Here is a 16,042-nt window from a genome sequence, read left to right on the forward strand (position 1 = left end):
AATATTAACAACAACAACAAATAAATTTGCTGATGTTCAAAAACATTCTTCACCTCAAGGGGACACATACATCATGGTAGCAATCCATGGGTGTGATCTGGGGACACAGTTACTGGAAGGCAGTCATGAGTGTCACCCGCTACTAAAGCTTCATGATATTATATATTTAGTATTGTACAGTCAGCCAGAAATACGTGGTATTCCCAGCACAGGATAAAGAAGCAGTCACTCTTGCCGTCTCCTCTAACACAGCACAGAGTTAGTATCACATGCACGACACAATCTCTGAATGAACTGGTCTCACAGACACTTTAGTCAATCTTCCAAAGTGATTTTGAATATAAACACAGATATAATTCTCTATTTTCAACTGCATTTTCCCGCAGTGAATCTCCATTATCCTTTTCCTTACACTCAAAGGAAGGATACTTTGGGTCTCCAGCATGAAGCCGCTGAAGGCTTTGTCTAATCTTGAGCTCAGCCCACTTGTGTTTTAGCTACTGAACAGATGGAATTTCTTTTTCCATCAGATGTTTACAGATGAGTTGTTTGTAAGTAGATCTACTGATGAAGTAATAGAGCCAGAGGCACTGAGAAAATGGAATGTCTCTGTTTGGAAATCTTTCTGTTTACTTCAGCAGGTTTTGGATCAGGAACAAGATCCCCGATGCACTGACATTAAATCATAGTTGGGACAGTTCAGTGGTTTGAGCATTGGCCTGCTAAACCCAGGGTTGTGAGTTAAATCCTTGAGGGGGCCATTTGAGGATCTGGGGCAAAAATTGGGGATTGGTCCTGCTTTGAGCAGGAGGTTGGACTAGATGACGTCCTGAGATCCCTTGCAACCCTGATATTCTATGATAGTTCTCTCAAAATTACTGTAAATAGTTCTGGCATCTTGTGGTTCAGTCCTTCTGTCATTGCAATTTTAAGTCTCTGACTTGTGCTACTTTTCCAATCCCATCCAGTCTATGAGTGAGAAAAGTGGCATTCCTTTCATTATAATATGCTTAGATCTAACATTTTCCCATATCTATAAAATTAGTTTGTCAAAAGAAGGATTCATCACATGGACTACTCTTTTTAAATTATCCTAACTAAATTATGGAAAAAAAGGGCAAAGTATATTAGAATATCTAAAGAATGGTGAAGGTGGGATGTCTTCATATATTTATTTTAAAACATTACTATTCTCTGTCTACATCTACATTATTCTACGTGGTAATCCTGCTGTTTGAATATTTTGAAGAATGCGATTAAATTCAAATGCTTTGATGAGTAATATCTCCTCATATTTGTCTAGAACTTTATTTTTATTGAATAGCAAGAGTGATGAAAGTGTTTTCCATAATAATAACAACGACAAGGGCCTTATGATGAACTACAATTAACTCAGTGATTCATCAGTTAGCAGTGAAAATTTCAATGCATCCTGACATTTAGAGCATTTAGTTGTGATTAAGTCTTTGAAATGTCACAGAATTTTATTTAATTGGCTATGATTTTTTAAAGAGGTAATCACTGCAAAGATTGCATTCATCACCAAAAGAGATAATTGCAGTTGTCACATGACATAGTAGGTGCTAACTACTGTACCAAGCACATCGGTATTCTTGCAGCAACTAATGAATACTGCATAAATCAATGGTTGGAAAGAACTTGGGAGTGGATTTAAATGTGGTTTTCAAAGACACTACTATCAACACCTTCAACTTCAAAGACATTAGTATTAACAAACTAGGCAAATACTGAAACTGAAATGCAGGTAATTGTGAGACAAAATTAACTGAGTTTAATTACTGTAACCTCTGAACCATCCTAAAAACCCAGCCAGAATCTCAATAGCCTATTTGTGTGATAAATAGCTTTTGTGAGAGTGAGACACCCCTAACTAACCTGTAATGTACAGGAACAGATTTCTACCCCTTAAAGGTCACATACTGTAGATGAAGTAGAAAATAGTTTAAAGTCCCCTTCTAAGGGAGATTAAGTAGCATCCTTCTGAACAAAGCTGTTTAAAAGCACACTTGTAAGAGAGCATAAAGTGAGTATATGTATAAAGACAGGTTTCAGAGTAACAGCCGTGTTAGTCTGTATTCGCAAAAAGAAAAGGCGTACTTGTGGCACCTTAGAGACTAACCAATTTATTTGAGCGCAAGCTTTCATGAGCTACAGCTCACTTAAGTGAGCTGTAGCTCATGAAAGCTTGCGCTCAAATAAATTGGTTAGTCTCTAAGGTGCCACAAGTACGCCTTTTCTTTATATGTATATAACAGACATATTTCTGTGTTCACAGAATCTTGGAAGATCAGGGTTGGAAGAGACCTCAGGAGGTCATCTAGTCCAACCCCCTGCTCAAAGCAGGACTAACCCCAACTAAATCATATTATAAATATGTAAAGTAAAAATATATGAAGCTTTTACCTCCATTTTTATATTATAAATGGAGGAAGACATTACTCTTCAGAGTCAGATCTGAAGGTACATGTAGCATGTTCCATCACTGCCTTCCCAATGATTCTCACTCACCATGGTTACAGCTCACTGGGACATGATTTCAGTTCATTCTCTCTGCTATCTATTTACGTAACTAGGTTTTTAAGTAGGCTTTATACTACACTCAGTTCCGTATTGTCTAAGTGCCTTACACATTTTAATACAAACACCTAGGACCTCAGGTTATCTTGATCACTGGAATCAATATTTTTTCCAGTGTATGTGGATTTGGAGGGCTAATCTAGGATGTGTTTTGTGCATACAATAGCTGATATGTACCGTGGCACATCAGGTTTCTGATATTATATTCTGTGTCCACATTGGGGCTTTTAATAAACTCTACAAACAGGCTAGAGTTGCTCATTCTTCATGCAGCTTCTCCTATAACCATGTTTGGCATGTTCTGTATCAGAGAATTAATCCCATACTGTTTGAATGGACAATGCGGCAGTGGAATATATTTGCTTCAGCTTCCCACCATTGTATATACCTTTGTCCGCTAGACTGAAGGGCCCTCTACTGCTCGCTATGAAGTATTTATGAACCATGATCAGCTCATCTCTTACAGGCTCTTTTGATAATCTATTGAATTAAACTTCTTAAAATTATTCACTGTAAGGCATATTTTCTGACAAATTTGAAAATATTCTCAAATGGAATTTTGAATTCAAAATCATGAATATTCACACTTGTTTTCTTAGCGAACCAGCCAATGGGAGTGTGGAGCTGCTGCTCAGGGCGGGGGCAGCGCGTGGAGCCCCATGGTCCCCCTGCCTAGAAGCCAGACCTGCTGCTGGCTGCTTCCAGGACGCAGCGTGGTATCAGAACAAGTAGGCACTAGCCTGCCTTAGCTAGGCAGCACTGCCGACGGGACTTTTAACGTTCCGGTCGGTGGTGCTGACCACAGTGACCAAGTGCCTTACATGCTGCGACCCAGTATTGGGTTGCGACTCGACCTTTGAAAATCGCTGGTCTAATGTGAATAAACAGCCACTTAAATAATCTTGACAATATGTGTGTGTGTGTGTGTGTGTGTGTGTGTGTGATAGATCTGCCACGTTTATTGGATATGGGCAATTTTCAAGTATTACACTGTAGGCTAGCTCATGAATCACCTCTCTTATCATCATAATCCTAAGGGGGGTGGGGACTTTGAGCAGGAGCCGGTCATGATTTATTAGCTAGGTATTAAAATGAAAGTTCATTTTTGGCAATTAACTTAATGGGGGGGAGGAGCATCAATGCCAATGCTTAAAGAAAGGTGCAAACTTACATCACTGAGAATGTTGAAAGCCTCATTTAAAGCTATATCCAGCATTCCAATTCCTTTTGCAAAAAGTTTGTTGAGGTGTTCCCTGAAGTGCTGAAACATGAAAAAAACAGGTTGTAAAAGCAATATTCTAAGAAATTAAATATACATGTTAATACATTTTATAGAGGTCATTGACTGACGATTTAGGGTATTTTAATATACCTATATAACATTAATGATAAAATACAGATTAAAGTAAATCTGTGATAAAAGGGAACAATTTTGTTACTTACCTGTTCAATTATTTTTCTCATACATATCCAAATCACAATCCTGAATCACTGGACAGCCAGCTGTCAACACTGAGACAGTTCTCAACAATTTATAGCACACAATTCCTAGCCTGTTTAGGCAGAGGGAGCCTCAACATATTCCCAGTGGATGTTCCAACAAAAATAATGAAACCAAGAAAAAAAACCACATCTAATAGGATCCATCTATCCTCAATAAAAACAAATATTAGCAATAACTTTAGGAGTAAAGGGTATTGTGGATTGGATATATGAGGAGGCGGATAGACATGTTTTGTTATTTGATATTCTTAGTTCTGTTAGTCAAATGCAAACGGGACTGTTATGACAAGAGAAATTAGAAGTCCAAGATTAATGCACAAATTAGAAATTTGTGTTATTAACCTGATTTGTGTAAGTCGATATCTGGATGGGATTTCAATAAAAAGCTACATTATAAAAGAAGCTGCAAAATTGTCCAGTTCTCAAGCTATATGGAGTCCACCAAACCTGGCATGGATTGAAATGAGCAAGTACCATAGACAATAATAGCGGGAAAGGAGAATTAGGAAAGGATGCTTATGAGTTGAAGGGCGCTTGTGCGAGCTCACAAAAGCCTCACGTTAACAGAGCCAGATTCTGGGCTCCAAGAAGAAGAATTTTAGCTTTCTTTCCATTTCATTTTGTTTTAAAAGAAAGTCTCCAGAATTTAAAACATAAAAGTGTATAAACCAATCACTGTGGGAGAAAGGAATCAATAGATGGTCCTCACTTCTGCAGGAAGATGTTAGGGAGAATTTAAAGTATGACTTGATCCTGAACCATAGACTACCAATTTGTTTTCTCTTTGACCTTATACCCCAGAATCCTCTATGTGGTTTCAGCAAAAATGACTATTCACACTAATTCATAAGCAAAATTCATTCTTGGTGTAACTCCACTGAGTTACAGCAGGGATATTGGGGCAGTAATTCTGTGGCCGGTACTAGAGGCTTCAGAGGATATTTTTTTGGCAGGAATAAACTCTTATGCTCAGCCATTTAATCAATTTTCACTTTGTTTTCTGTTTAGGTGTATCTATCACTTCTTGAGCCTTAACATAGCTGCTTTGAAGGTTCTTAAACGAACTCCAATGCAATATTATGGCTGATAAAACAATTCTTCTACACCAGGGATGAGACATACTTACATCATCAAATTCACCCCTGTGCAGAGGGTTAGCGTCAAACCTATGGATTGCCTATGTCCCATTTAACCCTGTTTTGAGGCATTAAGTGGGACTTGAATCGTGCAGAGAGCTTGGGGTAAAATTACTCCCACAGAGCGATTCAGGAAGCTTGCACTGCCACTACCCATGCTATAATATTGGTTTACTAACTAAACACACTTCATTTTCTGGAACTGACAAAATTCTGTCCCCTTTCATAAATATTACATTCAGCAATAGTATAACACCACAACAAGGGTATAATAATAAGGCCAGAATACGTTCCAGACATACTGGACATTAAAAAAAACGGTTGGCAATTTTTGAGAGAAACTGTAAATTGCCAGACATGGAATGATCCCATTTTTATAACCAAACAACTAATTCACTTGATTTTTCTCTCTAAAAACAATGTTTTCATATCAGGGAATTAAGTCTTCTAGGTTTATAATGAAAAGATTGACATACAAACTGACACAAACAGTGTCATGAACCATGCTGCTATAAAAAGAAGTTGTATGTAGTATCACATAGTACGAGTCACTCTCTTAAACAATTCTCTATAATGCAACTTTTTTTGTAAAATAAAAGTATATTGTAGTTTATTGGAAGCAGAATACTTTCTATTTTGTTAAACTCTAGTAAATTAGAGGTAAAAAATTTACATCTCCGCTCCAGCCAATTTTGAGGCATACGTTTTTGCCACAAGAAGAGGCTAGTTTTCCAAAACAATGAGTGTAGTTTAATGTTAATAGTGACCTTCTAAATGTGGTTTCAGAGTAGCAGCTGTGTTAGTCTGTATTCGCAAAAAGAAAAGGAGGACTTGTGGCACCTTAGAGACTAACCAATTTATTTGAGCATGAGCTTTCGTGAGCTACAGCTCACTTCATTGGATGCATAAAGTGGAAACGTTTTACTAAATTACATTCTTCTAAATGTGGTTCACACACTTCAATATTTTGAATAGCCAAAAGGCAAAGCCTTGTTTATCTAAATAAGCAGTGACAGCATAAAACCCAGTACAGCCTAGCTAGTGAAATGGTGCTTTTGCCTCCAATACCAGATAATTAATTTAAACTAACACCAATAAATATCTGTATTATAATAGTAATAATAATTTTAATGAAATTCTTTCCTACTTGCTACATAGATATAATTAATAATTTGAATAAAGAAAATCACGAGTTCGGGCGAGTGGGGAAAGACTGGAGAAGGAAGCCATGTCTTGGGGGAAACCTTGACAGTACATTTGGCTTTATGGCATTTCTAGAACTAGATAAAGAACTAGATTAACTGGATAAATGGATATCTGATCCAGTAGGGGAACACCTACATTTCTATATGGCCAAGCAACGTTTGTAATTGGACATTTTCAAAAACACAAAGCCAAATGAAACAAAGTAGTAATTATGTTTCTAAAATAAAGCAAAGTACCATTGACCTTTAATACATTTGTATTGCACTGAAATTTTTAAAGTAATAATAAAATGATGTGAATAAAATACTCAAACATTCAATAAATGCATTGAACTTTTTTATACTGTAACCAAATACAAATTTTAAAATCCTTGGAAATTTAAGCTTATATTGACAGCAAACTACATTGCCAGCTTTTCAACCACAATTCTGGGGCTGATTCTTTGTTCCTAGCATAATTCAGAACACCCTCCTGCGTACTCTAAACTGTCTATAGCCCTGATTCAAAGCCCAGTGAAGTCAAGGTTCCAATTAGGTTCAATGGATATCGTCCCCAGCCTAATGTCATGAAAAGGATTACTAAAAAAAACCTGCTTTTCAGATTGTCTTGAAAAATGGAAAAATTAAAGCTAAATTAACATTTTCTGTGAACATTTTTGATTTAGTCATAAATCCATCTTTTGTCAAAACAATTATTTTGACAAGAAAATTTCAACTAGCTGTAGCAGCCACATCCCCTCTCTCACAGACCTGGCAGAGGTGGTGATGGAGCAGCGCACAGCTGTCATAGCTGCCTCTTGTGCCCCAGACTGGTGGAATCTCCTGGAAACTGGCAATACCAACTTTGTACAGGAGGGTCAAGGTTCTGAGCTTTTATCTTTTAATAAATTCAACTGGATTAAAATAAGCAATTAAGAATCCCAATTGAATTTTTGCCCTTGGAAGCAGATTACTGTTCCACAAACAGTAATTAAATTAAAAAAGAACTTTGCTATAAAATAATGCTTCACAATAGTTTACAAAAACTCAGAGTGTTTCACAGCCTATTGGATACTGTAAAAACTTTCTGACAATGTATGTACACTATCACATATGAATATACATCAAGAAACAGATTATTTACAATTACCAATAAATAGTATAATTTCTAACCTAGAAATCAATGCATATGATCTATCAGAATAACAAATATTTTCTCTCCTCATAGTTAGATATATATGAGCTGAAAAATACACTGTTGAAGTATGTATAAATATAATGTTGACATTTGTTTGCTATACAAAACAGTAAAATGTTGACAATGGATTTCATGCACTATGAATTTTAATGAATCCATGTTTTCTGCCTTTGGCCTCATAGTGAGCAGATGCTAGTAGGTGATTCTGCAAAGGGACTGAATTAATTAAGGGTTGTTGTTTTTTTAAACTATGCTTTGTATTCTCTATCTTTCATTGGTTTTCAATCTGCTCTTTGTTGTTTGAGAATGCCAGTAGCACTTCAACACTATGTTTATCCATCCACCAGAAAATTTAGTCAACAACATTTAAATGATTGTTTCTTTAATGTGCAGTGCACATCTTTACCATACTGGGTTTCATGGATACACTGCACTAACTGGAGTTACGCCAAAGGAAGTTAAAAGTCTTTTCAATGGTGGAACAAAGAATAGATTTTTCAAGCTGTTAGTCTATGTCTAGTTGAGGGTGGGTTTGTTTTAAAACAATCAAAATTTATTATTGTGCCTATTGCACTTTATAAAAAGCCAGATTCCAATACCCATAATGACAATGAGTGATACTATATTCCATGAGCAGTCCAAATTACTTCAGTGGGATTACTGATGGCATAAGATATTGTTCAGTGAATCTGACCCATGATGATTATTGTTTCTAGGCGGAAAAAACAAAGCTCCAGACATTCAGTTTCTCCCTTTTCAGATTTCCAGTCATCTACAGCTATGCGCTAGACTAGAACATATTGTAAGTCACGCTTCTGCAACTCCTTTCATTAGTAAAGGAATACTACAGGCATTACATTTTCACAAAAACATCTAATTTTGGATGCAAGAATGCCAGCATTTCAACTTCGCATACCTCTGCTTGTGTGTTTGTACGTTATATTGGTGTCTACAAACACCAATCGGCATCCACATCAGGAAGTATATATATAACACCAGGAGTGCTGCACATGTAAACAATATTTTGTAACTATATCATATTTTACAATCAATTTCAGTGCATTCCAAAAAAGCAAACCTGACAGCTCCCTGAAAGTCATATAAGTATTACACTGATTTTACAGTTGAGGGTCAGTGTGTTTAAAGACTCCGACTTGAAAAAACAGTATGTGACCATGCAATTAGGCTTTATTATAATGCATATGCACAAGGGAGCAGAACTGAGGTTGCACTGGCAACTGTAAATCTGGCATTCCCTAACTTTCAATTGCTTGACTTTGTAACCTAAATCATTTTCTTTTACCATACATTTTTGAATGTAATTTCCTAGCAGAATTTCCTAGTCTACAGTATAGATTTCTACCACTTGAGCTATAGGACTAAACTACATTAGGTGTCAGCAGAAATAGGCCACTATTGTAGGGGAAAGACTGGGCCGCTGGTGCCATGTTGTAGGTGCAGGAGAGAGAAATCAGGGAGAACCAATCCATGCACTGAGGTGAGACACTTCTGGCTCATGCACTGCCCTCAAAGTGAAAAACTGGCTGCTGGTGGCATGTGCTGGGTCTAAGGAGGGGTGTGACTGGGGATGGGATGGGAGGAGACATCTGTCGACTGAAAACGTGCTCTTCGCCAAATTTCAGAGAGTCGATGCAAATTACGAGATGTTACAGCTTCTCAAAAAAGGTTGCAAAAATCTTTTATAATGAAAGTGTTAGGAGAACCTAAGTAAGTGTCTCCTGTGATAATATCAGCAAACACCACATTTTAAATTAGAAGCGTGATTGCAAGTTTAGAGTCTCCCTTTAAATTACTTATTCGAGGTCAGACAGAGCCCAGAATAGAATCTTGGATTCCTTTGCTCTTAAGCATTAAAAAGGCCCTTGCACCTTCTTATTTTTACATATGATGTTCTTCTGATAGTAAGTAGCAAGAGACACCAGTGAAAATTTCTCTCTCACTTATCTGCCATCTTCCTCAGGGCTTTTTTAGTACCTATCACCTTAGAATTGGAGCTTGTGCACAGTAATATGAGAGTGTGTAGACGTTGAAAGGGATATCTGCAGATGTACAACTGTGTACACAGACATTTGTGTGTAATTATAAACCTAATTTCCATATGCAATTACCACTATGTGCAATGTCTACTAGCAGACTCAGATACCTAATTTGCATGCATAACCTTGGCAATTCTGAATATAAATTAGTCACACAATTATGACAATCAGGCCTTGATGTCTGATTACAAAATTATAGGTGAATAATATATACAAGGGAAGTTGTGACTTCATTACAATAAGTGGATGTGGATGCATTCAGCTGAGGATCTATCCATGTCTCAATTTAGAGCTGGTTGGAAAAATGTAGGGTGAAAAGAGGAATTTCAGGAAAATTTAATGGTGAAATTCAGCACTGCTCAGAGGGGCAGGACAAGGACCATGTATCACTCAAAGAGAGCTTCCCTGGTACAGAAGCCCTGCTGAACTCTGCACATATCTGACTCTGTTTAAAAAAAATACTCTCGGATGTCAAAAATCTTATTTTGATGACAAATTTCCAACCAACAGACCCAACAATGATTTACGATTGGCAAACAAGGTTTTATACAGGTCAATCAAGCTGTGGACAGTGGATCTCTTGGCTTCATACTAGCCTTCAAGTCAGAAAGAAATCAAGAAAATAATTTGCTCACCTTAAATTCGGAGGAAATGTTCTTGTCTCATGTCTAAGTACAAAGCATATGTGTCTGAAGAATAATGGGCAGTATAGGGCATACTGTGGCTATTGTTTCCAGAAGGACAACACAATAAGGAAAGGGGGCTCCCCTACACTGAAGCAGGAAAAGTCCCATTTCTGATTAAAATTATGGCACCCCAGCAACAGGTTTTGGATTACCCCAGTAGGTAGATGGGGTTTCCTTACGGAAAGCTTTTCCAGTTGTCTCAGTATTCTACACTAGGGCCCCAGTACACATGTTCCTGCAGAAGACTAACAATCACTATTGCTGCATGAGTCAGCAACAGATTAAACAGGAAGATCCAATTGGGCAGAATGTGGTAAACCTTTTCAGATTATTTCTCATGCCTGAATTTTGAATCTCTCCTTTGGGAAGTTACTGAAAAAGTTTGTGTGTGAATCCTGATTTATAAACCATCTTTTTCTAGCCCACTGGGAGCTCAATCACTGATTGCACAGACCCCAGCCTGTATTTGGCTGAAAGAGTCTACTTAGCTTTCATTGTCTAGGGGTTGCAGGGAAAGGATCTCTTGGTAAAATGAGCTAGCAAGTCAGCTTTCTGCCACTTTTCTTCTCACCCTTTCATTTTTGATTTACTATGTTTTAATTGTTTAAAATAATTAAGTTAAATAAATATTTGTATCACCTTTCTGTAAGGGTCAGTGATCAAGCACTTTTTGTTCTGTTTTGTCCTTTAGTAGTGTTAGATGGAAGCCTATGGGTGGCAGTGAATGGGTTGTAAAAGGAGGTGAAGAGCTTGTACATTTCAACAGCTGTAGGGAGGACAGAGTAAAGGTATGTCTGTTGAGGGGGCTTATTGGGGCACTGCTGAAACATGGCAGGGTTAAGTTTGCATAAGCAACCGTCACGATGCATTTCCTGGTTTTCTGACATGAGTTTTGCTAAGCTCAGTGCTCTGCAAGGAAGAAGACATGCCACCAAGCAACCTTAACTCTGCGTTAATTTAGTCTTTTTGCCATTGAATTCCCTAGGTTCCCAGGAAAATGTATGTTGTTGGTAGGAGTTATTTAGGCAGTTGTATGTATGTCCTGCAATTAGCATAGTGAGCCAGAGTCCCCCCCAACACACACACACACAAGCTGCCTCCCACTAGCCCTGCTTTTGCACATCTCCCTAGCCATGCCCCAGACCCATTCAACATGTCCCCCTCCAACCTGGGCCCTCCACACGACCATACCTTGGGCTCCCTACCACAAGCAGGGAATGGCCTTGAAGTCTTCACTCACTGGTATAGAAATGTTTCTATTTTCCTTATTTCCCCCACTCCCCCAATAACTCAAATCACACCCAGTGCCTGGAGCAAAGATAACTATATTACGGGGAATAATGCTGGGGTGCAGGAAGGTTGGGGTATAGGGTGGTTGTGGTGCCCTAGCAGGGCTGGGAAGTACAATGGGGTTGGGGTGTACCGACACACCTGGGATTGCAGGGGGTTGGGGTGCAAGGGATTTAGGTTGCACTGGCAGAACTGGGGTGCAGGAGACTGGGAGGCAGTGTTGGGGTGCAATGGCAGAGCTATGGGTGCAGAAAGGTTGGAGTTCAAGGTGGTTGAGGTGCACTGGCAGAGTTGTGGAGTGCACAGAGATTGGGGTGCACTGGCAAAGCAGGGGGAGTAGAGGGTTGGGGTGCACTGGCAGGGTTAAGGCTGCAGGGTGGTTGGGGTGCTAGAAGGTTGGGGTTCACTGGCAAAGCTGGGGGCATAGTGAGGATGGAATATTCTGGCAGAGCTGTGGAGTGCACAGGAGTTGGGGTACATGGCAGAGCTGGGGCTGCAGGGTGGATGGAGTATAGGGGGCTGGAGTTTCCTGGCAGAGCTGTGGAATGAAGGCAGGTTGGGTGCATTGGTAGAACTGAGGGGGGTGGGGTGCCATGTCTCTTCACCTCCCCTACCATCCATCCCCCTCCCCTGGCTGCAGCCTCAATCCCCCACAACCCTATTCCCTCACTCCTCCACCCCCTAGTACCCTTTCCCTCTCAGGAAGCATCCCCTCATATATTCCCCCCCCCAAGATTTGATTACATTCCCCCACCCCAAAAAAATGGCCACCCGTGACTCACAAATTGTAACAACCTCAAACCACTTAGTCCTAAACTTCTTTTGTCTTGGGTGGAGATTAATTTATCCAGACACATTAATTGAAGGGTTAAATCACAGAAATCAACAGGCCAGTGATTCATCCACTCATTAGTACTTATTAGTTTAACAATACAAGGCAACTGGAGGAAACTGGTTTGGGGCTCCTATAACTAGAGGCAAATGATTCAAAATCTGCATCACTTACGCTACCCAGCGTCATCACCAACCACACCAAATTTCAAAGCAATCTGATTAACTGTTCAGAGTTTAGACCCTCTACAAGAGTTGAGTTTAAAGCATATAAAATGGGAGGAACAGAAACCCTCTAGCCATTTTTCAGTATTGGCACATGCAGAGTAAAAATGTACATTTTCTTAAATACCATTCTCAGCTGGGGTCCCCCAAAGATTTAGTGAGTGCTCTGGGCAGGGGTTGGACTAGATGACCTCCTGAGGTCCCTTCCAACCCTGATATTCTATGATTCTATGATTCTAACTACCTTGGGTAAAATTCAACAGATTGAGACCATTTTGACCCATAGCTCATTGATAGTTTCATCTCAAGCACTGGGCAAAATACCAAACACACAAACACATCTAGAAACTCTATTTTAAAATGGTTGTTTTTTCTGGGCTTATAAAAAACGTTTTGCTAAAAAAAAATCCAATCGGCTCTCACTCTCTGTCACATGTTGGATTCCCTCTAGCTGAAGTTCTGTGCAACAGGGAGGAACAGGACCCTTTTTATTCTATCATTTACTGTGGGCTGGACTGTGATACCTTTAATTACAGTGATTTTAATGGGACTACACAAAAAGTAAGTTACTACTCAGCATGAGTAAGGGTACCCAAACCTTAAAGGTTTTTTGTACTGGCTCGCAAGACCATTGTTTCACATCACAACATACGAATCAGTGGACACAGCCCTGTCCGCTGAGCCCCCAGGTGAAAGTAGTGGATCATAGCTGAATTTTGCAATGGAGCTTGTGCAGCTACACTAGCTGGCATTTTGTGCCCCCTACAGGGCTCGGTTGTGTCACCTGAAGAACAATCTTGTTAGTGGGACCAACTTGGGTCTCTGGGCCAGGGTTACGAGAGACTGCAGCTTGCTTTTGCAACTCTCCCCATGCTTTGATATGACCCCAAATGTTCCTAAGATATATCTGGCAGAGAGGTGCCAGATCAGCTGGGATGACTGCACCAGGAAAAAAGCCAACAGCAAAATAGCCAAGACCAGCCTATATGTAGTGGAATCATGAGGTTCATTAATTTGTCACAGGGAGGATTATCCATGTATTTTTATGACACAATAGCATTCACTTCTCCAGTGCAGATTTGGACATTTTCCTACTGACACTTGGACCTGGTCAGAGCAGTTACTTGTTATATATGTAGAGTGGTGGACATCATGGTATGGTAGAGTGGTGGACATCATCCTATCTAATCACTTGTGTTCCCGGGGGGGGGGGGGGGGTCAGGCAACATTTGCAGTAGTGCTGCTCTTGGAGGGAGGCTACAGTTTATCCATAACCCCAACACTGGACTATGAGTAACCTAGTATCAGGGGAATGAGGACTTGCAGCTGCACCTGCTCAGTCTCTGGGCAGCCTATGAGCACATCTGAGCCACAGCAGGGCTGCTTGATTGCCGGACTGGCCGAGGAAGTCAGCAAGCCTGCTCTGAAGCCCACCAGCAACAACTGATCTCTGATTGTTCCATATTTATGCCTACAGCGGTGACTGCTCCTGTGCCAGCCTTGTTTCCAACCTCACTCCAGTCCTGTTCCCTTACTGGCTTCTTGACTCTGACCCCTTGGCTCTGCTTACTGGCTTCCGCTCCAACAATTAGGCTTGACCGCCCCGGCCCAGTTTGTGGCACCAGAACCAAGATATACAAAAAAGGAGATGAGGTTTAAATATGTCCAGACATAAGGCATTGCTTGTTACTCCAAATTATTTGCATGGGGAAGGAGTAGGCTGAGAGAAACTGAACTGCATGTCAGTAGTTTGGGAGGGGCTGGGGTCTAGTTGTGGCTATTGAATGAAATAAAGGTGACCACAGTGGGATATTTTTATTTATTTATTGTACTGCTGCTTTGTGCCCATTGCAATCTTCCTTAATTACATAAAATTTTAAAAAGTTACAGCTATTTGCTGAAACAAAATTATATATGTAGAGTTTTTGTTTCCCAGCCTCTCAGTGGCAATGTCAAACAACTTAGTTGCTGCTTTATTTTCTGTTTGTTTGATTTCAGGTAATTAAATCAAGAAAATAAAAGCTCACTGAAAGCAGTCACACACTAAGCCCTGTCTATTTCTGTCATTTTAATTTACACAAGGGTAGCTCTCTAGTTAGTTCTACTGACTATCCCTATCTGTGCATCTATAAGATGTTCTATAAATTTCATATCATCTGGAAACATTTATAGGGAAATGTCCTCAATCCATATATAGTGTCTATAAAGGAAGAATGTATATTGTGATATTGTAACTTTAAATCTGGAGTTACATTAAATCAGATTGTCATCTCATTCCTATGGGGTAGGTAAATTGCAATATGGAATTTCTCAAAGATGAAAAAACCTCTTGGCCCAAGAAAACTGGTATTAAAATATGCAATCCCACATGTTTGTAATTTTGTGGAGAAAGTGCAGACAGTGACAGAATAGTGTCTGAACTATTTCCCACTTCTTTTTCATTTGTATATAGCAAATTGATATATTTCAAGGTAGCAGCTGTTTAATGACAAACCCAAATTATAAATTATCTTGATATTATGCAAATTTTATATATATTTGATATTACTACACCATATTTAGGTACTAAGACTCATTTCAACCTGTTTTTATGTCACCTGTAGCAATTACAGGTTTGACCCTGGTGATAAATTAGATGCAAATCCAATTTTGCACATTATGGAAAGTATATATTCTGAATCCAATCTATACTAAACTTCCGAAAATGAATACAGCTCAGCACAAGAGGTTTAAGGGAAACACCTTCAATATGACTAAAAGACAGAATTTAGAAAAATGGGTTAAGCTAGCTAGCTGTTACATTTCGTTACTTCATCTCCGTTTTTGCTGTATCATGTGTAAGTTGTGAACATTCCACAACTAAATCGTACACTGTGAACCCTCTAGGTACTTAAAAATCAAAGCAGGAATACTAGACAACACACTTCTCAAGATCCATGGCTCCTACTCATGCCTTTCACACAGTAAAAGTAAAACTGAAAACTTACCGGTACGGGGGCTGGCTCTCCCCGCCCAAGGGGCAGGGCCTTGGGTGGAAGGGGCGGGGCTGAGGGGTTCAGCGTCCCCCAGCCAGCCCTTCCACGCTGCCTGGTCCGCACCACCCGGCGCTCCAGCAGCAGCAACCAGAGCCCCAGGCCCTTTTAAATAGCCGGCCACGGGGGTCGGGGGGGATGTCGCTGCCCCTTTTGCGCTCCCTCATCGGCAGCCCTGCTGCTAGGGTCCCAGCAGGGCCACCGACAGGGGGCACAAAAGGGGCAGTGCTTTAAGGTAAGGTGGTATGGGCCAGTACCGGTGGCCACTTTTTACCGGTATGCCATACTGGCGCGTACCACCT

General features: G+C 39.8%; 1 protein-coding gene across 4 annotated transcripts in view; it reads right to left on the reverse strand.

Annotated features, from left to right (window-relative positions):
* Nucleotides 1-16,042, reverse strand: part of CACNA2D3 (calcium voltage-gated channel auxiliary subunit alpha2delta 3) — a 728,899-nt gene that overhangs the window by 349,659 nt on the left and 363,198 nt on the right. For all 4 annotated transcript variants that reach the window (XR_014712447.1, XM_084634438.1, XM_084634437.1 and 1 more), the window contains exon 10: nucleotides 3,770-3,859. Coding sequence is in view for 3 of the 4 variants with exons in the window: in XM_084634438.1 (XP_084490564.1) it covers nucleotides 3,770-3,859 (90 nt within the window). In the remaining variant the exon portion in view is untranslated. The remainder of the gene's footprint in view (nucleotides 1-3,769; nucleotides 3,860-16,042) is intronic.

The sequence above is a fragment of the Lepidochelys olivacea genome (assembly GCF_965140295.1).
Source record: "Lepidochelys olivacea isolate rLepOli2 genome assembly, chromosome: 7".
Lineage (NCBI taxonomy): Eukaryota > Metazoa > Chordata > Testudines > Cheloniidae > Lepidochelys > Lepidochelys olivacea.